At 53.0% G+C, this 23,146-nt stretch overlaps 1 protein-coding gene across 7 annotated transcripts in view; it reads left to right on the top strand.

Moving 5' to 3' along the window:
• The window catches only part of NFIX (nuclear factor I X), a 94,286-nt gene that overhangs the window by 19,184 nt on the left and 51,956 nt on the right, over positions 1 to 23,146 (top strand). For 2 of the 7 annotated variants that reach the window (XM_034997995.1, XM_034997997.1), the window contains one exon: positions 8,711 to 9,242. In XM_034997995.1, coding sequence (XP_034853886.1) covers positions 8,711 to 9,242 — 532 coding nt within the window. Of the gene's footprint in view, positions 1 to 144; positions 224 to 1,333; positions 1,434 to 7,322; positions 7,713 to 8,686; positions 9,243 to 23,146 lie in introns of those variants that run through there. The other 5 variants (XM_034997999.1, XM_034997994.1, XM_034998000.1 and 2 more) reach the window with 5 other exon arrangements.

Raw genomic sequence — 23,146 nt, 5'->3', positions numbered from 1 at the left:
GCTCTGTTCAAATCGAGTTGTTGGGTTTGGGCTTTAAAAAATATATATATGTATCTCATAGTCTGACAGTATAATTTTTTGAGCAATTTATTTGAACAGGATGGCCATCAATTGATAATCCCTTCCCTTTTCTTTCCCCTTCTCGGCCTTCCCAGGACTGTTTAGGCCAGAAGCTTTCGGGGAGGACGCTCTCGGCTGCCCTCGCCTCTGCTCCTCTGGGCAGGTACTACAGCTTCACCCTCCACGGCCCTTCTGCGGTGTTTTTGTTTTCCCTTCGCCCCCCAAAAATATTTGAACCAAAAAGCCTCTTTTTTTTTTCCTCCACCCACAGCAAACTGAAAGGGCTAGTGAACCGTGATTCAACAGAGCGAGGGCGCCTCTTTTCTTCCTTAGCATTAATTAACTCAAGTTCGTTAGGACGTTGGGTCTGTCGCCCACAGTTTTCTCTTGTGTGTGCTGAATCGGGTCATAGAGGGAGACTTCCCGTGCAAACAGTTTGTGTTGGAGCTGGAGGACACAGAGGGGGAGAGAGGGTGAGAAAGAAAGGGAGCCGTAGAGGGACGGATTGTGGATTGTGGCCGAGGGGTGGTCAGGTCCCGAGCTCCCGGCACCCTGGTGCCAGCCTCCGCAGGGGCTAGACACCAGGGGAATGAAGATTCTCGGGTTTTCTTGGCCATGATCCTGATAAGAAATTAGTTAGGGGGAGCAATACATTTTGAGGGATTGAAAAATGTCTACCTTCCAACTCCTCAAATTGTACATTTTGGGGAAGCCGCTTGCCCAGACAGGGCCGGCCCAGCTTCCCTGAGCCCTCAAGCAGTGAAAATCCCAGGCTGTTCCTATCCAGGCTACCCTGCTCTCTGCCCCCGGCTCTGGGCACTGCCTGTTACCGCAGTAACTGCAAGAAATAGGCTCTCTGTGGGCCAAGGGTTCGAGGAGTGCAGACTGGTGGAGGAGACCGGGGTTCGGAGAAACTCTCCTCTGGCCCTGGTCCTTCTGCCTTCTGTCCTTTGGCGGGGAGTTGGGGGGGGGGGGGAGTGGTAGACCAGGCAGAGCAAGGTGTTGTCACAATGGATCCTGATGGAGCTCTTAAAGAGGGCCTGGGAAGGCCACAAGAGGAGTCTCAGAGGTGCAGGGGAGGGAGAGGAACATCTCCCCTGGAGGATCCCTAAGCCTTTTGTGGGGTCGGGAGTTACAGCTGGCCTCAGGCAAATATTCAACATTTTGCCATTTGCTCCTGGCCTCCTCTCTTGCCCTCTGGGTATTCTTACAGCGGCCCCACACCGACCTCATCTTCACGTGCTGGTTTCCCCTTGCTGGTGCCTTTTGTCAGGTTTTCAGCTCGCCCAGAAAGTTGTGAAGCTGGCTTGTGGGGTTCTTCCATCTTCCGGGGCCCTTGGCCATCATGGAGTGACACTTTCCAGTCGCACCAGGTGGGTGAGACTCAGGCTCTGCACTGCTCTTGCCCCCTCCATGCTCGAGGCTGCCCTCTGCCTTGTGCATCCCGCGGAGGACCCCCACATAGCCCGTCAGCTGGAGGACAGGGCTCTGGCCTTCCCGGATTTTATTTCTATTTGGTGACACAAGGAAGTTTCAAGCTAAATAGGGAATTAAAAGACTAGTGATTTTGTTTTCTAGTCTCCGAAGAGGATGAAAGTAAATTTCCAGATGCACTAGAGAGAATAGATGGTCTTCCCAATACCTATATTCCTACCCTATTTTATTTGGTGCCAGGAGGGTGAGGGGAGATGTGCCTGGAGCAGGGTAGTGTTTGGAGCCAGAACGAGGCTGCCTGTTGGCCCAATCCCAGGCCACCGCTCCCAGTTTGTAGACGGGAGGAGAAAAAGAAGGGAAAGGGAGGCGGTTTTATAGGAGAGGAATGTGCGGCCTGGTTCTGATGCAGGCCGTGTCCTAGACCCAGCATGGGGGTGTGGGGCAATTCCATTCAGCAAGCGCGAGGACGCTAGAAAAATCGTGTGGGGCTGCCTTTCCTGAGCAGAGGAAAATAGGCCCAAGTCAGCCAAAAACCCGCTTTGTCCAAATTCTTTGAGCCTCCTCGCAATGTGCATTTTCTGGTTTCCATGCCTGGCATTTCCAGATTCTTGGATGATTTTACTCTGGCTGCAGAGCCCCTTCCCGCCTTCCCCTCCTCCCCCAAAGAGAGGGGAGGCCCCACCTACCTCTAGGATAAGCAGCCTGGCCCCTTCCTTTTGCTTCCTACAGTTCTTTTTCCATCTCTACCGGAGAGTCCGGACACTGCCTTCTTCTGTGCCTTCTTGTGTCCCTTCTTCTGTGGGACAAGATGGGAGATGTTGGGGATACAAAGTTGAAAATCCCAGGAATTGGGCAGACTAATCAGGGCTCTATTTGTGGCTTTTAAAAATTTCCTGCTTCCTTTTTCACCCATGCTGCAGATAGACAGTAGTAAAATGGATACTGAAATATCTGGTTAGTCCTATGAAGGTTTTGTTAGTTATTTAGTTATATAGTTAGTTATACACTCACTGTGTATAGTTACCCAAATTAGCGTGTGTGTGTGTGTGTGTATATATATATATATATATATATATAATATGCATGTGTCCAGGGTCTGAGAGAATAAATTTGAGTCTTAAAGCAAGTAGGACGAGGACAGATAGGATTTTTGTAAAGATAAGGAAACATTCAAACGGCGGCCCTGTCTTTAAAGATATAACTTCTTATGCTTCTAAATGTTTCACTGTTGGCAGGTATGGGTCGCTTTCGAAACCTGTCTCAGGCTGGGAAAATTATTTTGTTTCCTTGAAGACTTTTGAATACTGAGTAAGGTTCTGTATGAATTTTCCTATTTTCCCTTAAATAATCCACAAGGCTCCGTTTGTTTTGTGGAGTTTTGGAAAACCACACATTTTACTTTCTTGTGATAGAAGCAGTCATTTTCCTTAGCTAGTTTTTCTTTTTTGCCCCTGACCCAGAGCCCTTGTCTTTTTGTCCATGTTCCTTGTTTGTTTGTTTGTTTTTTCTTTTCTTTTTATTCTCAGCCCTGTCTTTTCTCCCTCTATCTTTGTCTTTCCTTCTTTGCAGTTTTGGGCCCAACTTGGCTTTCTCTCTCCAGGTTTGGCTTTCTTCTCTCTCCTTTTCTCTCTCTCTCTTTCTCTTTTCCTCTTTTTCTGTGGTCTGATCAGTGTTTTTCTTTTGGAGGCACATTATTCCTAGTGATGTCTGAAACTGGTGTGGGTATTTCAGAAATGTTTCAGTGAAAACTGTTGCTTTAAAAAAAAATCAAATTCTATATACTTGACAGTAAGAGAGGCCTTTCTCTAGCAAAGGCAGAAAAATTCCTTTCCACAAACCAAAAAGCCCATGTTAATTTTTAAAGTCTTCTCTCTGGCTTCTCGATTTTTCTTTTAAGTGAAGAAAATACCTTTCCTCACAAATTGCCGGTTTTTCCTTTATTTCCCCCCCTCTCTTTAGTTTTCTTTTTTGCTCCCTGCTCTCACCAGCATCACTGGCTTCCTCTCCCTCTCCCTGGTTTTTTCTCTCATTCTCTTCCCCCTCCCCTCTCCTCAGAGGCCTGCCTGTCCCCTTGCTTTCTCCATTCCCTGAACCCTTGCACTTGTGGGTGACTCAGCCCTTGGAGAAGCCTTGAATTGTCTGAAGGTTTTTTGTCTTGCTCTTGTCCGTGTGCAGGGTGCAGAGCCTCTGAGCCCTCAGCCCAGGCGGGAGGGGAGAAGGGAAGGAGGCTGGGTCTGGGACAGGTAATCTTCCAACAGAGCCTCCACTCTCTTTAACAAAAGGGGGACAGTCCCCTTTTGTTTGGGGCTCCTGAGGGGCGTGTCCAGGGCCTAGAGCCACCACCAGGGCCATGGAGGAGGAGGAGGCTGCAGCGGTGGGGGCACACCAAGTGTTTTGGTTTTTTTTTAAGATTTTATTTATTTATTTGGCAGAGAGAGACTCAGCAAGAGAGGGAACACAAGCAGGGGGAGTGGGAGAGGGAGAAGCAGGCTTCCCGCCGAGCAAGGAGCCCGATGCGGGCTTGATCTCAGGACCCTGGGATCATGACCTGAGCCGAAGGCAGATGCTTAATGACTGAGCCACCCAGGCGCCCCACACCAAGTGTTTCTAATGGAACCTGAGTGATTCCTTTCTGTGTGTGCCCACAGAAGAGAGAGACCTTCTCCCCTCCCTCTCCAAGCTTTAGGAATACCCTGACCTCAGGCCGCTCTTCCAGAAAACTCCCCCACACGCCCCAGACAGTGGGCCCTGTGGGAACAGGGTGAGGGGAGAGTGTTCCCTGGGAATCCATTTCTGCCCACCTTCAAGGTTACAACAACTGGCAGGAGAAGGACAATTGACGATTGTTCTCCTTCCGTGTTACTCTCCTGGGAAGGGCCTGTTGCTCCTCCCGTTAAGGGAGCACTGAGGGGGCGCACTGGGCTCTGTGTGGATCCCTGAGGCTCTATTGAGAAACTCCACCGGCCCTCCTGGGCCACTTCTATGTCCAATCTCTCTGCCACTCCCTCGACCTTTGACCCCTCCCTTCATCCCGGAGTGAATCACGGATCTTGTCCTGTTTCCTTAACTTCCACGTGGATCCTCTCACCCGCCTTCTCCCCACCACCTACCCGGTTGCACCACCGGTTTCGGAATCAACCCATGTTTAGCGCAACTCTTCCACCCGACACTGTGGTCTGTGAGATGGAATATACCAGAATTCTCCAGGAGGCCCATGTTGGCCATTTTCTGTTCAGTGTCTAATATTTAGTATAAATCAAAATGCCAGAAAAACACCCATGTGCCAAATATAAACTCACTTCTGGTTTTTACCATCTCATCTTGACTCTTAGAAAGTAAGATTGCTTCTCTCAAGGTGGAGAGGCAGGGTTTGGTATCTTATGTCACTCAGTTAACATCTTTGGCTAATTGGACTGAAGCTGGTTATTAACATGATGTTAATTATTGAACGCTACTCTAAGAGGCCTGTCTGCAATGGCACCTGCCTCCTGCTTGCTCACCTCTGTTTCTCTTGGGGTCAGCTGTGAGCTCACTTCAGACGATTCAGGACCTGGGCTGGGGTCCCAGGTGCTGGCCAGCACCTTCCCATTGTCAGGCTTCAGCGCCAGCCCAGGGCTGCATGTTTTGTCCTGGCACACCCCAGGCACTCTTCCGGGAACCTTTCTGCCAGCATGAAGGCCACCGAGCACAGGGTTTCAGATGGGGAAGAAAGGGGCACGAGTGAGCAGTGACCTTTCCCCCCCCCATGCCAGCTGAGGGCTGAGCCTCGCCTGGGGAGAGGGCAGCTGTAGGGACAGTTCCGAGCGGGATCAGCCTCTCCCTGTCTGTTTGAAGTCTCTGCCCTTCTTTTAATAACTGTCTCCTCCTTACAGCTTCTCCAAGGCCTAAGGCAGGCTGCTCAGTAGCCCCTTGCAGAGAGAACCCGTGGAGATGGCACTCACCCCAGGCCTCCCTCTCCTGAGCTCACCCTCCTGCCTGGCTGGGAGGGAGGCCGCTTCCCTATGACTCGGTTTCCCCAAAGTTGTCCCGCTTTTCCTGCTAGAGCCCTTTCCTTCCCGTTTTGTTGTTTCCTGTCTTCGCGTTCTCCCTTTTATATCGGTTTCTTTTTGTACACTCTTGCACCTTGCTCCTCCGTAGGGGTTCGGGCCCTTTAGTCTGAATTGAATTGGGGGGTAGGTGAGTGTTGTCCCTCCTCCAACCAAGAAACACTTAAACATAGATCAAGTGGAGAGGGCAAAGCTGGAGAAAGCAAAGAATGAAGTGTCTGGGGGTTGGGGGGAGGCCTTGAAAGACTCAGTGACTGTTCGGAAGTAGTGTCCATCTTCCTGCCTTTGTCACTTCTCCCTGGGATTGGCTGTTGTGTTTGTGGCTGCATGTAGTGCTTGTCAGCGGAGTGCTGTGACAGGAGGCTATTTTAATAAACTGTTGCAGTTTCTCGAGCCGAGCTGCATTGCGTTGGCATCCCTCGTCACCGCTAATGGAGCGTGCGTGGCTGGGTGTGGGCTGAGGGAGGCGGTCGAGCTCGCTGGGGGTCTGGGGTGGGGGTGCGCCTCGTCTGGGAGTGCTCCCGCCAGCGGCAGCCGGGCCGGGGAGGAAGGGGTGGCCGCACCCTGGCCGCCAGGTCCCTGCCCTGGAAGTGCTGCTGGCATCGACACTTTCCGAGCTCTCTTTCTTCTCTTTCTATTCATAGCATCGCAGGCTCGTGTGTATGGCCAGGGAGGAAAACTTCCACTCGCCCCTGTGCGCTCCATAAATAAAAAAAGAAATAGAACCAGAAAGAGAGAGTGTGAGGGCCTGAGAGAAAGAGACTGAAACCAAAACACAGAGAAGGCGCAGCTGCTCTCCCCAAGGCCTTCTGGGGCGCCCGCCTGAGCCAGGCCTTTATTTATTTCTTTTTCTGGCTTAAAAAAAAGAGAAAAAAAATCCGTGTCTTCCTCAATCCTAGTCCCCCCAGCTCTACACCCCCCCCTCCAAATTTGCTGGCTGGCTGCTGCCAAATGGACCCGAGTGGGAGCCTGGAATGAAAAATTCATAACTGCTGGACTTTGCTTGTTCATTAGACGTGAACTTGTCGATTGGGCAAATTGTTTTTGGTCTCCAACTGCCGGGGGCTCTCCCCACCCTCCCGGCTCGCCCGGTTCCCTCCTCCCCTTGGACACAGCCATTGGCTGCTCGAGGATGTCTCATTGCCAAATAGGTGGATCCTTCTCTCTCTCTCTCTCTCTCTTCCTTCTCCCCCCCCCTTTTACTGGCTTTGGCACAGGCAAATGGATGGAGATTGAGCATGAAAGGGGAGAGAGAGGGAGTTTGAGAGAGAAAAGCAAAAAAAAAAAAAAAAAAAAAAAAATCCAAAACCCAACCAGCGCGCGCTCTCTCTCTCTCTCTCTCTCTCTCTCTCTCACACACACACAGCACCATCCCATCCACGTCCTCCCTCGCTCTCTCCCTCTCTCTCTTCTTTCCTCCCTCCCTCCCTTACTCCCTCTCTCTCTTTTGCACGCGTCTGCCAGCGACGGTCTGCAGCCGGTCCGAACTCGTCCTCTTCCCCGGGAATCTGCGAGCTCCCCCTTTGCCTGCGATCAGGCTCAGAGGCGGAGGGAGGCAGCGCGAAGTTTACACCCCTGTGCCGCTGCCAAAGCCGAAAGCCTTTTTCTTCAGCTGCCGCTTTCCCCCTCCTGGTTTTTGTTTTTGTTTTGTTTTGCACGGGGGGTGGGGTGGGGTGGGGGGTGGGGTGGGGTGTGCTGTGTGTTGGGGGTGGTGATTGGGAGGTAGGTTTTGATTTTTAAATTTTGCATATTTTCCTTCTCTCTCTCTCTCTCTCTCTCTCTTTTTAAACTGAAAGAGGATGCACAGGAGGCGAAATTGAACATTTTTTTGTTGGCTTTTGTTTACCTGGCGTGTGTGGCAACCGGCTCGCTCCCTCTCTCTGCTTGCTATCCCTGACCTTTCTTTCTTTTTGCTCCTTTTCAAAAAAAATATTAATTTCCCCCTTCTGTGCAATGGAGCGTGGAGGGGGGAGGAGGGGGAAGGGTTTGAGAATCCACCCAAGCCCGGCCCCTATTCCCCAGAACACCAATAATAACCCCCTTTAAAACATTTACCTTCCTCCCCTGCTCCTCCCCCTCCCCCCTCCCCCCACCCGCCCCCAACTCACAACTCTGTTGAGTCCAGAAGCTCAGAATCGGGCGTTGGGCTTTGCCGGGTGCTTCAGATCAATGGTAATTATTTAATTTTTTCCAGTTTTATTTTTGTAAACAGAAATCAATTATTATTTAAACTTCAAACAAGCAAACAAGCAAAAAAAAAAAAAAAAAACCAAAACCGAAAACAAAAACAAAAAGCGGGAGCCCAGCCCTCTGTCACCTGACTGAGTGGGAAAGAGGGTGAAGGGGTCAGTGGGGAAGGGGCTGCAGGACGCCCCACGTAGCTTTTAACCCTAATGTGGCCGAGGCAAGCACCTTATTTGTGCTAACATGAAGTGTTTTGTTCCTTATTACTGTGATTAACATTAGTATCGGTGTCGGTAACAAAGCTGAAATCACATATTTAGGATTTAGATCTGATTAAAAAAAAATGCTGGGGTGGATGTTCCAATTGGAGCAGGAGAAAAGAATGAAAACAGCTTGGGGAGGGGAATGCCAAATCCGGTTCCTCGCTGGCTCCTGGATGTCATGTTCTCTTTTTGGGGGTGGCCAAAACCCGACCGGTGTCGGGACTCGAGGCGGCCCCCGCACGCCTAGCCCGGGCGTCCACGGGAGTCGGTGCAGACCGGACCCTGCACCGGGGCGAGCTGACAGGAGTTTGCGGCAGCGATAGAACATGGAGATGTCATGGGCGCGACAGAGCCTGGCGGGGATACCAGCAGCGTGTGTGTGTGGACGGCAACGTTGTCTGTGCGCGCGTGTGTGTGAGTGAGTGAGGGAGAGAGAGAGAGAGAGAGAATAGGTGTGTGCTCAGGCGCTGGGTGCCTCTGTCTGGCTGCTGAGGCTGACATGGGAGCAAGCGGCTGGCGAGGCTGGTGGTGGCCCCAGACCACACTTCTGTAGAACAATCACGAGAGAAAATTGTCGTGGGAGGGGGGGAGGAGGCGGAGGCGGCGGTTTTTCTTGTGCCCCCCTTCTAACGCTTCTTTTCTCCTTTTCTCTTTCCCCCTCACCCCGGCTTCCCCTCCTCCCGTCCTCCCTCGCCCCGCATGCTCCCGGCTTGCCGCCTGCAGGATGAGTTCCACCCGTTCATCGAGGCGCTGCTGCCTCACGTCCGCGCCTTCTCCTACACCTGGTTCAACCTGCAGGCGCGGAAGCGCAAGTACTTCAAGAAGCACGAGAAGCGGATGTCGAAGGACGAGGAGCGGGCGGTGAAGGACGAGCTGCTGGGCGAGAAGCCCGAGATCAAGCAGAAGTGGGCATCCCGGCTGCTGGCCAAGCTGCGCAAAGACATCCGGCCTGAGTTCCGAGAGGACTTTGTGCTGACCATCACGGGCAAGAAGCCCCCCTGCTGCGTGCTCTCCAACCCCGACCAGAAGGGCAAGATCCGGCGGATTGACTGCCTGCGCCAGGCTGACAAGGTGTGGCGGCTGGACCTGGTCATGGTGATTTTGTTTAAGGGGATCCCCCTGGAAAGTACTGATGGGGAGCGGCTCTACAAGTCGCCCCAGTGCTCGAACCCCGGCCTCTGCGTCCAGCCACATCACATTGGAGTCACAATCAAAGAACTGGATCTTTATCTGGCTTACTTTGTCCACACTCCAGGTAGGTCACTCTCCACCCCCCACCCCCCCCATTTTATTTTACTTGCCGCCATTTGTTTTGTGTGTATCGCTCCTCTTCTTTTCCAAAGGATCCATGCAATGGGCCTAACTAGCACGCCTGTCCTGCGGGGGGGGGGGGGGGGGGCTGCAGCCTGTGTGATGTTCCCGGTTCCCTTCTGTTTCCCTCCACCCTCTCCATTCTTCCTCCTTCGCTCCCTTGCCACGGTACCTACCGGGTTGTCGTGCATCTCCCTCTTTGGAGGACTCATCTTACCCAAAAGCCGCGGCAGGTCTTAGGACTGGGGCCACACTGCCCCTGAATTACCCACAATGGTGAGAGTTGGTGATGAACACTACCACACACATACAAAAATCACTCGTTGCTCAGATTTAAAATGAGTCAGAAGTATTGGGAGCCAGGTGCTGGCTTTCCTGCGGCTTCCCCACAAGTCCTAGGGAAACGCGGGATTTGGCACAAGCGGGGTGGGCAGCAGTTCGGTGGAGAGAGGGGCGTGTAAAACCCCCGGTTAGGAGCCAGAATGAATAGAAAAGAGAAGAGAAGGCAGAGGCAGGCAGATTCTGGGGCCCAGATGCCCAGGCGGGCGCTCTTGTGGCTGGGATTTGGCTGCCGGAGAGTAGGAAAGTCGTTTGACTTCATAGAAAGTGAAAAGGAGCAGGAGGTTCCGTGCGCTCTCCCTTCCGCGGTGTGTGGCTCCAGTGGGGAGACCCCAGGATGGCTGCCCACAACCCCCACCCCTCGGCTGGGAAGCACAGAGGCTCTCCCCAGCACAGGCATGGCAGGGAGGAGCGTCGTTGCTGCGGTGGTCTGAGAGAAACAAACAATCCAAAAACTGCAAATTTTCCTTTTCCTTTTGTGTTCCAAGTGGTTCCAGTTCTCCTCTTTGCCTTTCCAGTTTACCCAGCATTTTGGGTCGGGGTGGTGCAGTTCTCTTCCTCTGTTCCTTTCACCGCCCCCCCCCACCCTTTCCCTTTTTATAATTTCTTTCCGCTTTTGTTTTCTTACAAATTGAAACAGAGATGGCTGGTTAATTTTTAGCCTCCACTCAGCTACGCCCAATTTACTGCCGCCTTTGAAACCTAAACGGGCGGCACTCTGTGATTAAGCAAGGCAGAAGTGTGTTTACATTATGCCCAACCAACTTGTAATGAGAGGGCTACCAAACCTTTTTCTCTGTGTATGTGTGTGTGTGTTTTTTTTTCCTTTCCACCATTCCGGTATTTTTTTCCCCCTTGTTTCCCTTCTTTCTCTCTTTATGCAAATGTAACAGAATGTGGCTTAACTTCAACTCTGGTGAATGTTCTTTCCCGCAAGTGTGTGTGTGTGTCTTCCTTCCTGTTCATTCATAAAAAAGAAAAGCAACTCACTTTTCTGCTGTGGTCACTCCCTTGCCTGTTTGGGAAGTTGGGAGGAGTGGTATGACTTAATCCAGAGATGAAATTTTGGGGAGCTTTTAGCATCGCGTCAGGAAGGTAATCTTTACTAGGGTTGGCACTGATGGTTTATATGTTGGACAACTCTGGGGAGGAAAAGGTGGTGTTGGAGGCCTCTCTCCTTACTCAGTCACATTCTCTCTCATTCTGAGAGGTGGCTTTGGTGGTTGGTTGGAGGCAGTGGACAACCCCTGCCCCCCTTGCCCTGGCCCCCGAAGCCATTGCTCCCTCCATGGATCTTTCTAGGCCTACACCTGGCCCCCTGTGACTATCGTGACCCCTCATGAAGAATGCCTAGCTGCCAGTCCTCTCCTCTGTTCGTCCTTTTTCTTTCTGGAAATGAGACTAAAGAAGAATTTGAAAAGTTATCCTCTCATTCTCTGTCTACACAGCAAGTTAGAGTGGGGAGGGTGTGTGCCTGGTGGTGCTGGAGGTAGCTTTGGGGGAGCTTGGAGCCTTGAGCTTGTGTCTGTCAGATAGATCTTCTGCAAGGGGATTCGGTATCTTCTGATTTCAGAACTAGGGCCTCTGAGATGGAAATCAGTACTCATCTTTCTCTGGCTTCTTCCTATCCTGCTCTCTAGCTAGATCCCTGTAGCCGAGCTGCTTCCCTTTCCTCTTTTATTTTAGGCCAAATTCTTGACTGCTGCCAGCATGGGGCTGAGGTAGGATGAAGTGTGTGTGATGAAGGAGACGGTTTGTGGCCAGCCTCCTGGCTCCTGGACTAACCAGGCAGGTGTCGGGAGAAGGGAGGCATCCCCGCCCACCCCCCAGCTATAATGAGATCACTTGCCCAGGAATATGAACGAATTCATGCCCCATCGAATGCGACCGCAGCCATTTCTGTCCCGGCTGAGGTCCAGTTCCTTGACAAAAGCTGAGTGGAGAACTGAGGACATTTTTAAATAATTCATCTCTACTCCGGCTCCCTGGACTCCAGATAGTTTCAACGAAGGTAGGATTTCTTGCTGGAATTGCTTTAATTCAGACGTGCCTCACTGCAGGAGCAGGGGTGAGTCGTTGCGGCACGGGCCACCTGTGGGCCTGGGGTAGATGGTCTCAAGAATGCGAGGAGCAGGCACGGCTTTGCCCCCAAGCCACCCCAGTGTGCTAGAAAATGTCTTCTCCTGGCTAATTCCCCAGACAGCATCGATGTGACAGCACAGCCTTCTCCATGCCCGTGCACTCGACGTCCTCAGCAGGCCGCCCCTTGTTCCTTCCCCGCCCTGGAACCTGGGAGTGGGGGCTAGGGTGGCAAGGGCTCAGACAAGAGTTGCCGTGGATTCTAAAAGAAGTCCTTTTCTTCCCTTAAAACTGGGCCGAAGGATCAGTCTGGGCTGAGCTGGTGGTGCCGGGTGTGACGACAAGTGAATTTGACACGGTGCAAAGCGTGAGGGCACTGCTTTACCTCCATGTGCCGTCGTCATCCGTGGCCCTTGCGTGCTCTTATTTTGCCCCACATGAAGCTTCGAGAGGAGCCATGGTTGGGGAGGGAATCTAGGACGTGTGTGTGATGTCTGGAGCTGCACTCCCAGTGTGCGGCGTCCGAAAGACCACCCAGAGTGTGTTACGGCCTCCATGAGGGTTAGCCTTCCTGCTGGGAAGGAGTCTCGCCATGTGTTTGTCCCATTTAGGAGGGGACGTTGAGGCAGCTCAGGGTCAGAGAGCACTGTCATGGGGAGGAAAGGTGTATCCCTGATGATGTCTTTCCTTCCAAAGAGGTTGCCCTAAGGCAGGCGGTCGAAGATAGGCTGGGAGCGCGGGTCCAGGAGGCCTCTGCTTGTGTGGGGAAGGATGGCTGCGCTGGTCTGGGAGTGCTGCTAGACTCTTTCCAAACCTTCCATGGGGCCCTGAAGGTGAACTGGTATCTTCAGACCTGCCCTAACCTAGGCTTCGGCCCTAGGAAATAGAAAAATCTGGGCGCCTGGCTGGCTCTGCTGGTAGAGCATGAGCCTCTTGATCTCGGGTTGTGAGTTTGAGCCCCACGTTGGGTGGAGAGATTGCTTAAAAATTAAAAAGAAAATCTGAAAGTAATAAAATGCTTTACTGAATGGAAATGGCAGTGGAGGCCCGTGAAGTCCAGATATTCGGGTGGTGGTTCTTTCCTTTATATCCACTTTTTCATTATGGAGAAATTCACACGTAGAAGGAGCCCCCTTCACTGGTGCCAGTAGTTTGCCAACTTACGGCCAGTCTCGACTCATCCATACCCCCCACTGCCCACCCACGCTGTGTCATTTAGAAGAAAATCCAGGCATTGTAGCTTTTCGTCTGTAAATATATCTGCGCGCATCTCTAAAGATAAGGAGTTGTGAAGAACATAACCGCAATATCACTGTCACACCTAAAAATAATTTCTTTAGTTTCTTTAGTTTGGTCGGGCTAGTCCGTGTTTACATTTCCCTAATCATCTGATTTTGTTGGTTTCTCTAGGTCAGGATCAGGATCGGAATCAGGTGCACACAGGGGTGTCTGGCTGGCTCAGTCGGTAGAACATGCGACTCTTGATCTCAGGGTCGTGAGTCCAAGCCCCATGTTGGGCGTAGAGCTCTAAAAAAAATAAAAAAAATAAAAAAAATCAGGTGCACACATTGTAATGGGTCGATAGGTCTTTCAAGACTCATAACCTCTAGGTTATAACCTCCTCCATCTTGGTTTCTTTTCCGGCAGTTTTTGGGTTGTTGCTATTGAAGGACCTGGGTCATTTGTTCTGTAGGGTTTCTCTGTCTGGACTCCGCAGCCTGTGCTCCTTTGGGTTGTTCAGGGCAGTGCTCTGAAAGGAGATTCTGCCTCCCTCCTCACTTCCAGGTCCTGGGATGGCTGGACCTTACCCAGCACAGGAAATGGATTAGCACCTAAGGAATTGTCTAAGTGAACTTTTACAAGTGCACGGTCACCCTTCTCAGGTATTAAAGTCCCCTGGTTTTGCTCTCTGCAGAGCTCAGGGCTTTGCAGTGAGCATTGGTTTTCAGGTCCGAGGGAGGACTCCTCATCTGGGTCCCTCCCTGGTGGTAGAGGGCATCGTTCGGCCATGTTAGCCCTGCCAAGATGCCCCGAAGTCTTCGCTGGACGCTCGGCCCATCTGGTGGCTCTGGTGCCGTGCATGGGAGGGGCCGGAGGAGCACCAGCCGCGCTCTTGGGGGACTAACTCCTAGCATGGCCCCTGTGCCACCTCACCCACGGCCTCCCTTTTCAAGGCCCAGAAATGCCACTGGTCTGCGTCTTTGAGGCAACACCATCTGGTGCCAGGGCTAGCGGAGACCGCAGGGCCCAGGAACCAGATTCATATGATTCGCAAGATCTACGGATCATCTTTTAACCCAATGTAATGTCCCCTTTAGAACATCCTGGAGAGAAGTCGGTTTTGTGCAAAGGTCAACTTCGGTCGTAAAATTCTTCTGTTCATCCAACCCCGAGAATGGTTAAAGGGATGAAAGCAGCTAACACGTACCAATACAGGCACAGAGCGGGCAGGCAGGGGCTCATAGCTGTCGCAATCACGGCTGTTAGGACTTCGTGCGCCCAAGGCTGCCTCCCTATCACCTTCACCTGCTAGTCTCATTTCTGGTAAGGGATGATGCTGCAGGTGAGAGCTAAGTTTTCTGTAACATGGCAGCCTCTCAGATGCTGAAGCCCGCTCTCATGGTTCCTTTCCACCCATCTCCCCAAGAAGCTGTCCTTTCTCCAGGCCAAACATTGCCGGTCCCTCCCGCTTCCCGCACTGGACGCAGCTCCTCGAGCCCTTGCCATTTTGGTCACCACTCCCTGGAGGCCCTCTTAAACTGGAGCATTTGGTATGGAACACAGAAACTCGAGGCTCAATCAGATCCCATGGTAGCCACAGGATTTGCAGGGCCAGGCTCCGTATTTTGTGGGGCCCAGTGCAAAATGAAGGTGCGGGGCTCCTGGTGCAAAATGATTAGGGACTGCAGTGTGACAACAGTGAGAACATTAAAACCAAGCATGGGGCGTGTGTGACTGTCCAGGTTGCACACCTGTAAAGCCGACCCAGGCCACCTGTGCTCTGTTAATGTGACCGGGGATGCCTTGCTTGTCGGGATGGAAGGGTGATGGGGGCTCAGGCTAGCCTCAAGAGGGGATGTGACCCCAAAGAGGAGATCAGAAATGCCCAGACCCAGTCCTTTGGCTTGGCCTCATCCTAGGACTCCCTTGGCCATCTGCTCCTGTCCCCTTGTCCATAGCCTATCTGCCCAGCCGGCCAGGGGTCCGCACTGGCCGTGATGCACACGGGTCTTGGTGGAGTGCCCACTCTGCTGGCTGAGTTGGAAGCTGTAGCTCAAGGGACAAAAACACTCAACCCTTGTCTGAGCTTGAACCAGCAGAGCGCGGGCTGTGAATAAGCCGGAGGGGACCTGGATGCCTGAGCACGGTGACCAACTGTGCTCCACCACCCACCCAGAGGAAACAGGCCCACTCTGCAGCGGGAGGGCTGGGCCTCAGATACGCAAAAGGGCTTCCTGAGGATTCTGGTTACTCTTTGGCACTGCCACAGGGTGGTCGAATTTCCTTTATTCATGAAATACGCACTTGGTGAACCTCCTGTGAGCAAGGCCCTTCGAAGAATGAGAGATTCCTGCATGCAGCTGGCAGGGTTTGGGTGAGGGCCTCACGATGACTTCTAGAAGCGCTGTCCTGTAGGCGTGAATGTGCAGTGATCCATGCTGGAGGGGAGGGAAGACCTGCTCAGGCTTCACCAGGGGCCGTGGGGAGGGAGGCAGGGCCCATCTCTGCCACTTTCTAGTGTTGCACAGACCCTGGGACTCCGGGGAAGGGTGGGCCAGAGGGGCGGAGGGCTGTGCCACGGCCCCCCCCCCCGCCCCGTTCTGGTGGCCTGTGGCAGCTGTGCAGAGAGGGCCAGCTGAGCATCCCCTCTTCTGCCCAAGGAAGAGGGTGGCTCTCTCCCCACTCCTTTCTCTCTTTGCCCCGTCGGTCCCACCCCCCTCCCCTGTCTCAGGAGCTGCCACGCTTCAGTTAGTTTATCCTTCAGTGTCCGATTCAGAAGTCCTTTCAAAGGCCCGAGCCGTGTCAGCGCGGTGCTCGCACAAAAGGCCTCTTTGATTTCTTGTTTGTTTTCATTTGCCAGTGGAGGGGGAGGGGGCTGGAGAGAAAGAGCTTCTGGGTTTTAAAATTTTTATTTGGGTTGCTTCATTCTCAGAGGGGTTGGTTCCCTGGAACTCCTTCCTGAGTTGGGGGCTTGGAAGGCGATGATGGGCGGTCTTCCGGGGAGAGGGCTGACGGGGGATGTGGGGGCTGCCCCCACCAAGCAAGAGGGGGAAGGGTGGGGGTTAGGATATGGTCGTTGGTTCACCTTCAAACATTCCGTGCTAGGCCCCAGGGTGGGAAGGGTCAGGTTAGAGCCCACTGCTTGGGTAGGGAAAGGTCTGACATGCCTGGCACCAAAGGACATTCCCGTGTTAGCTGTGGACATCCTAGTAGAGGCCTCGGCACAGCTGTACGATTTGAGTAGTCCTGAACCTTGACTTTGCCATTTTCCCTTTAGTGTCCCAGATTCCCTCTTGGATGAGAAGGGAGTGGGGATCCTTCTAGCATGCACATTCCTCGGAAATTCTAAGTGTCTTCGCATACAGGCTGGGGCTCCTCACTCTCCGTCAGGGAATGAAATGGAGGGGTGACAAGTCTACCCAGCAGCCTGGTGTCCTGTTGCCTGCAGGCCTGGGACAAGCCCCCGTCCTCCCAGGCTTGCTCTCTCACTCCCCCGCCTCCAAACCCTGCCCCATACCTCTTGTCTCTCCGTGATGGCTGGTTTGTGAGGCGCTGCAGCCATGGGTGCCCCTCCCAGAGGACATGGCCCATGGCTCCTGGAGGACTTTGAGGACAGGGAGCTGAGGCTGCAAGGAGACAGAGGGCTGCCCTCGCTAGTGGTTTGGGACTAGAGGCACCCAGACTGGTGCCTGTCAGGGTGCATACTTTAAGCACATTTGGGTGCGTCCCAGCATGCAGTAAGAAGAGGTACAGCCCATCGGTTGCTGTGCCTGTGTGGAGGCCTGACTGCCACGGCTCAGGAAGGGAGTGCTGGAGAGTGAGGCTTGGGCAGGTGGTCACGGGCGTCAGCAACGGGGAAGTGTGCCCACTGGGTGAGGGGGCTCCGCAGGGCCTGGTTGGCAGACGGGAGGAGGAGGCTGGGGGGCTGAGAGATAGATAAATATAGCTGATGGCATTTCTGATGATAGGTTTTTCTTGGCACCAAGGGCACCGTGGAAAACAGCACGACAAACGCCGGCCCCACAGGCCGCCGTCGCCATTTTAAGCATGTTTGAGCCGAGGGGTTGCTGGCATTTGAAGAGGGTCCCAGCAGGCAGAGGGGCTGCGGCAGGGAGGTTTGGCTGGACTGGGCCTCACCCCCTGGGTGCCTGTGTTTTTTACTTTGTCCGTATGGGTATCTACTAACTGATTTTCTGGTCCTTTGGGGATTAAAAAATATTTGGGGGTTGCTCTTTGTGGGCTTGTCTCCCAAGTGACTTGCCCCCCCCCTCCCAGCCACTGTGGCCTGTCTATTGGTGTGTGTGTGTGAGGGGGTATTCTGGCTCTTGTCCTCACTTTTGATGTCTTAATGATGACCTGGCATGCTACTGCCCCAGGTCAGGGCCATTGTTCACTGTTATTTGGGGGACATCCAATAACTTAAGGGGCACCCATTTGTTCAGGCTCCCAACAACTTCTTGTTCCCTGTCCAGTGGAGGAAGGGGCACACCCCTGCTCTCCCTCCCCTGCCTTAATTCTGTTTTTTCCATCAAAGGCCCAGTTATGGCTAAGGCACCATGCTGAGTCCTGTCTGTGTTTTAACCACCCAAATTCTCACACCGATTCTGGTTTTAAATCTGTGCTCCTGGCTGAACGTGTTTGTGCTGAGGTGACACACAGCGGTCTCTGTGTGCAGTGGGGGGGATCAGTGAATCAGACCCAGGGGGCCTGAGAGTCTTCCTGGAAGATGACCTGTTTGAACCACAAACCCCATCTTGAAAGACAGTGAGGAATTACCTCGTTTTTGTCAGCTGGCTGAGCCTTTTCAGCCGCCAGAAGCTGATTCCCTCCTCACAATGGTTGAGTGATACAGGCAGGGCAGGTATTATTATCCCCGGGCCCGTACAGAGACGGGAGCCCAAGTACAGAGATGTCAAGGCACTCAGGTCACAAGATGAGTTTCTGGCAGAAGGACCCCAGGATCCAGGTCACTGAGCACTTCCACCTGTGGGCCTTGCTGCTCCTTGAACTTCATGGGGATTGCTGGCCTTGGCAGAGTCTCAGGGGAGAAAGCTGTGTGGGTCCCCATGGTCTCCCTTGCTCTCTAGGAGCTGAGACGGTGGGGCTGGAGCCTAGCCTGTGGCTCAGCTCAAGGGCTCCCCCAGCTGCTGAGCACGTGGGGTGGAGACAGTGATCGGGCACCTGGCCTGTCCTTGACACTGGCCTCCCCACCAGCTGGCCCCCTGCCTCCGACCTGAGAGGCAGCACGATTCGGGTCAGGTCAGGTCCACTGAATGTCTTCACCCTGCCGTGGCCAGCTCGGCTTCTTGGCACCCTCCCTGGAGTATGGGGAAGGGCAGGTAGAGTGGGGAGGAAGTCCAGGCCTAGGGCCAGGCGGCCTGATCCTTGCTCTGTCACGCCCTTTTCCTGGGAGTCTGCTTGGAATCAATGTTTGAAATAAAAATGAATGTAATTATCCTAATTAACCAGATGATTGCTGGAAGTTTTGCAGTCATCTTCTGTACATTGTCTCTTATGCTCCCTCACGTGAACTCTTGCCCTTACCCCTTTCTTAAAGTTTGAAAACTTTGGGTCTGTGTACATAAAAACTCTCCCAACGTGTGGAGGGGTGGGGCTGTAGGGAGAGGCTAGCCCATACTAGAGATTTTCCTGTTTCTGTGGCTAGTGAGAGAGGGACATAACCTCTTAACCGCTGACAACAGCTCCGGTAGAGCAGTTTCCCAACCACGGCACTGTTGGCTTTCGGGCCAGGCCATTCTGTGTCGTGGAGACTGTCCTGTGTGTTGTGGGCTGGTTAACATCTCTGGCCTCCACCTGCTAGATGTCAGTTGCAACACCCCACCCCAGGTGTGACAACCAAAATATCTCCAGACATTTCCATGGAGAGAGAATGGCCCCAGCTGAGAGCCTCTGGCCTGGAAGAAATGGAGGGATTCAGACAGAACATAGCCCGCATTTACTTCTTGCCTCTCCTCTCAGTCGCGTGGCAGCAGAACCTCAGCCCCGGCTGTTCCCCTGCATGTCCTATGCCATGTTCCCTTTCTGGGCAGCAAGAGCCTGGGCTGAAGCAATCTGGGGGCTCCTCTCCCTCATGAGAATCAGGAGCCCATCTAAGAGTCTCCTCCCGAATGTCCTTCCTAATATCTTGCATTGGGGTCTCTCTGTGTGCTGGGGCTGCTCATTTGGGGACTAGAACAGGGGATCTGCAATTCAGCTGACCCAGGCCTATGTGACAAGCTAGTGGCGCCGTCAGGGCCATCTCAGACCCCGAAGAGCAGCAGACATTTGTTTCTGCAGCGTGGGATGCAGAGACCAGAAGTGTCGCCTGAGCCTCAGCACTACTCTTTTTAAATGATGTATTCGATTTTTTTTTATTACAGTAGTAAAACACACTCTCTAAAAAATTCAAATAGAGAAATGAAAGAGACAGACAACCTCTCCAAACAACCCTCCTGCGCCAGAGAGAAACTCACTTCCCTGATCTGTGTAGGTTCTTCTCATTTTTTTCATTAATTCGTAGATCAAATAACTTAAATATGGAGATACCTATTTTAAGAGCAGAAGGTATGTTTGGGCTAATTGAATCGGGTCCAGGGAGTGCCACTGTGGTCTTGACTTTTCCCATTCCCTGCCCATTCCACCCATGTCCCCCATCACCCCATGTGTGGAGCTGACGTCCTTGTCCTCTCGCCGAGGTGACAGTTTTTGCTTGTCCTTCCTGGGGGCTGAGTGACCCGTAGAATGTGCGTTAGTGTCTGAGCAGCCAAGATCCTGTCGAGGGGCATTTCTCCTGGCTATGTAACCCGGATGGTGGCAGTCAGGGCCTGAGCCCCGCCCACGCTGAGACCCCCCAGCCAAAGGCACAGCCACCGTGGGAGTGGGGGTGTGGCTGGGGCATGAGGGAAGGAGGGGCCGCTGAGAAGTGGCCTGCTTGGCCCCAGCCTCTCCTCTCTGGAGCCAGCCTCCCAGCTCTTTCCTGGAGGGCCAGAGTGAGTCTCTGCATGTAGTAGACTCTTCGTCAACTAGCCTGGCATCCTAGAGGCTTTTCTAGACCCTACGGGCTCCTTCCAGGGTTGGTGGCGGCCGCTGCTTTTTTCCTTTCTTAAAATGTGGGGTGGGAGGGCGCTTGGGTGGCTCAGTTGGTTAAGCAACTGCGTTCGGCTCAGGTCATGATCCTGGAGTCCCGGGATCGAGTCCCGCGTCAGGCTCCCTGCTCGGCAGGGAGTCTGCTTCTCCCTCTGACCTTCCTCCCTCTCATGCTCTCTGTCTCTCATTCTCTCTCTCTCAAATAAATAAATAAAATCTTTTTTAAAAAAAATGTGGGGTAGGGGCGCCTGGATGGCTCAGTTGGTTAAGCATCTGCCTTCCACTCAGGTCATGATCCTGGAGTCTAGGGACTGAGTCCCGGGTCAGGCTCGGTGAGTCTGCTTCTCCCTCTGCTCCTCCTCCCCACCCCCGCCGGCTTGTGCTCTCTCTCTCTCTCGCTCTCTCGCTTTCTCTCTCTCAAATAAATAAATAAATACTTTAAAAAAAATGGGGGGTGAAGTGTGCCTCAGCCTTCTGGGATTTATCCCATCATAATTCTTTGTGTTGGGCTTAAAGATACGGCAGAGAGAAGAGTGTTCTCTCCAGGCCAGGGGCAGGGACAAGACTGGGAGAAGGAATCTGGAGAGAGCTTTCCGGCTGGGTCAGCTGGTCTAGGGGAAGCTGCAGATGACAGCCGGGAGTAGGGTGACACCTGGTGACTCTTCTGGAGTGGGCGGAGTGTGCAGAGATATCAGGAGATCCCTGGAGGCGGCCTGCAGGAGGCTGACTGAGTGCAGCCTTTGAGGAGTGTGTCCTTATTATGCCTGCAGATTATATCCCCATTAGCGCATAATTATTATATAATGGGTGTTATTGCATAATGGCAGTTATATAACACGTGGCCCAGAATACAGGGTGTGTGTGTGTGTGTGTGTGTGTAATAAGTGTATATTCTCTGGCTATAAATAGCTGCCAGCCCTGCATTGAATCTGTGGTCACACCAGAGCCACCTTATAAATACCCGGCACTGGGCTATAAATTTCTGAGTGGTGACGTAGGCAGACATGGTACCTAGTTAGGAGGTGGTGGGAGGGACCTGCAGCCCCACCCAGCCACATGACATCACTGTTTCCATAGTAATAAGAACGCTCCCTGGGGGACCAAGCAAAGAGAGGCCTTTAAAGGGAGGAGGCAAGTGGTTAGAAAGCTGGGCAGGGGGTATTGTGCCTGGGATTGAGCAGGGTGGGGTCCCCTGGCTGGAGGGCTGCAAGGGTGAGACAGGCTCTCTACCCTTAGGTGTTCAACCAGTGCCAGGGCAGGAAACTCCATTTTCTTTCATCTCTTCTTTAGAGGGTCTCAGGGCCCCTCCTTGTGTGTAGCAGGTTGGGCGAGACTGCTGCCTGTTAGGGAGAATGGGGGAGCCCATGGTCTCTCTCCATTCTTCCCTCTCCCAGGTGACTCTTCATGGCTCTGGGGCCACTAGCTGAAGGGGAGCTGAACATGGGCAAACCAGAACTCTGCACTCCAGTCATGTCCTCCCCAGGGCGGGACTGCTTCCCTACCAGAGGTTTTAGGCCAATTTTGGCCTTAGTAATATAAGAAGTATGTGAGTAATTTGGAGCGTGTCTCAGAGAGCCTTTTGGAAGTCATGGCACTGGGAGATGGCGCCTGGGAAGACACAGGAGACAGGGATAATATTTTGGCCCCAGAAGAAGCTCTGGGGTGGGATGTCATGTATTTCGGTGTATGAGACGTAGTTTCCTATTGGGTGGTAAAGAGCTACTCTTCACATTCCTGAGGAAGAAATCTGTTTGTTGGCAGGTGGCGGGATTGAGGTTAGTTGGGAGGAAGGAAGGGTGGGTGACCAACTTGTCACAGTATGACCAGTATTTTTTTGGTTTCAGCACTAGAAGTCCCTTGTCCCAGGAAATCCCTCTGTCCCTCACACACCAGGACGGTTGGTCACCCTAGAACAGTGGTTTTAACCAGGGGTGACTTCGACCTCCAGGGAACATTTGGCAATGTCTATAGATACTTGGTTCTTACAACCGAGGGAGGATGCTGTTGGCATCTAGCGAGTTGGGGCTTGTGCACGGGATAGTCCCTCAACAAGGAATCATCTGGCTCCAGACATCACTAGGTGGTGAGGCTGAGAAGCCCTGCTGGGCGGTGGGGGGGGGGGGTCAGGGAGAGAGTAAGCTGAGCTTCTGTGCCTCTCCTCAAGACAGCCCTTTCCTCTGCCAGCGGAGAGCCCCCGCCCCGCCTCCTCTCTGCATTTCTTGTAGCTCTATTTCCTGTGCTTTTGCTTGGTTATGTGTAGGGCTCTAGGGCTGGGAGACTTTTTCTAGGGAATCATGGGGCTTCTGAGAGGGTTTTTCCCCTCTCAAAGCTCAGAGGCTTTTACAGCTAAGACAGCGCTGAGTGTAAGCCCTTGCTAGGCAGCCTGGTGCTGGCGTGGATCTTTTGCCTGTTATTACAAAAGAACAATAATGGAGAGATCACTAAACGGCAATCCCTTATTGCCAATCAAAGAGTTTCCAAGAGGCAAAAGCTGCCTGCTTCCCTCGCCTTTCAGGCAAGCACTTCCCGTGTAGACCCGAGCAGGCCGCTGTGGCTGCTGGCCCAAGGGGTCCCCCCAGTGTACCGGGTCCAGGGCCAGAACTTGTTTCCTCAGCAGCCCACTCCCAGACCCGGCAACTAGGGCAGGACTCTGCCACTCAAAAGAGACTTTACCAGTGGAACAGATGAGGGAGCTGCATCCTACTCTGGCATGTGGAGTTCACAGGATCTGGTTTACCCGATGTCATTTGTAGCAGATTGCATTTTGCATGTGTACAGGGAAGGTAATCCGGAGACTTTAGCACCTTCTTTCTCACCTGTGTTGAGTGCCTGTTTAGTTTACTACCTGGCTGTAGTTTACTTGGTGCCCTCTGGCCCTGACCACACGCATGGTGGGGCCAGCTGGGTCATTGTTTCTGCTGGGAGGGGGCCCACAGACGATGACCAATATGGTGGTTCGCTGGTCTGGTCTGCACCGGGTAGTTGGCCAGAACGGGAGGATCAGCTGGGCTGCAGGCTGCCCCTCATGTGTGTGGAGCTCACCTTTTGAGTTGGGACTTGGGATCGAGATAGCTAATGAGCATGGACTGGGGAGGCAGGGCCACAAGTCTGCAAGCAAGGCCC

This window comes from Mirounga leonina, unplaced genomic scaffold (genome assembly GCF_011800145.1).
Source record: "Mirounga leonina isolate KUSES-001 unplaced genomic scaffold, KU_Mleo_1.0 Mir_94, whole genome shotgun sequence".
Lineage (NCBI taxonomy): Eukaryota > Metazoa > Chordata > Mammalia > Carnivora > Phocidae > Mirounga > Mirounga leonina.
Note: the sequence above shows the minus strand (reverse complement) of the source record. Positions and strands in the feature narration are given on the sequence as shown.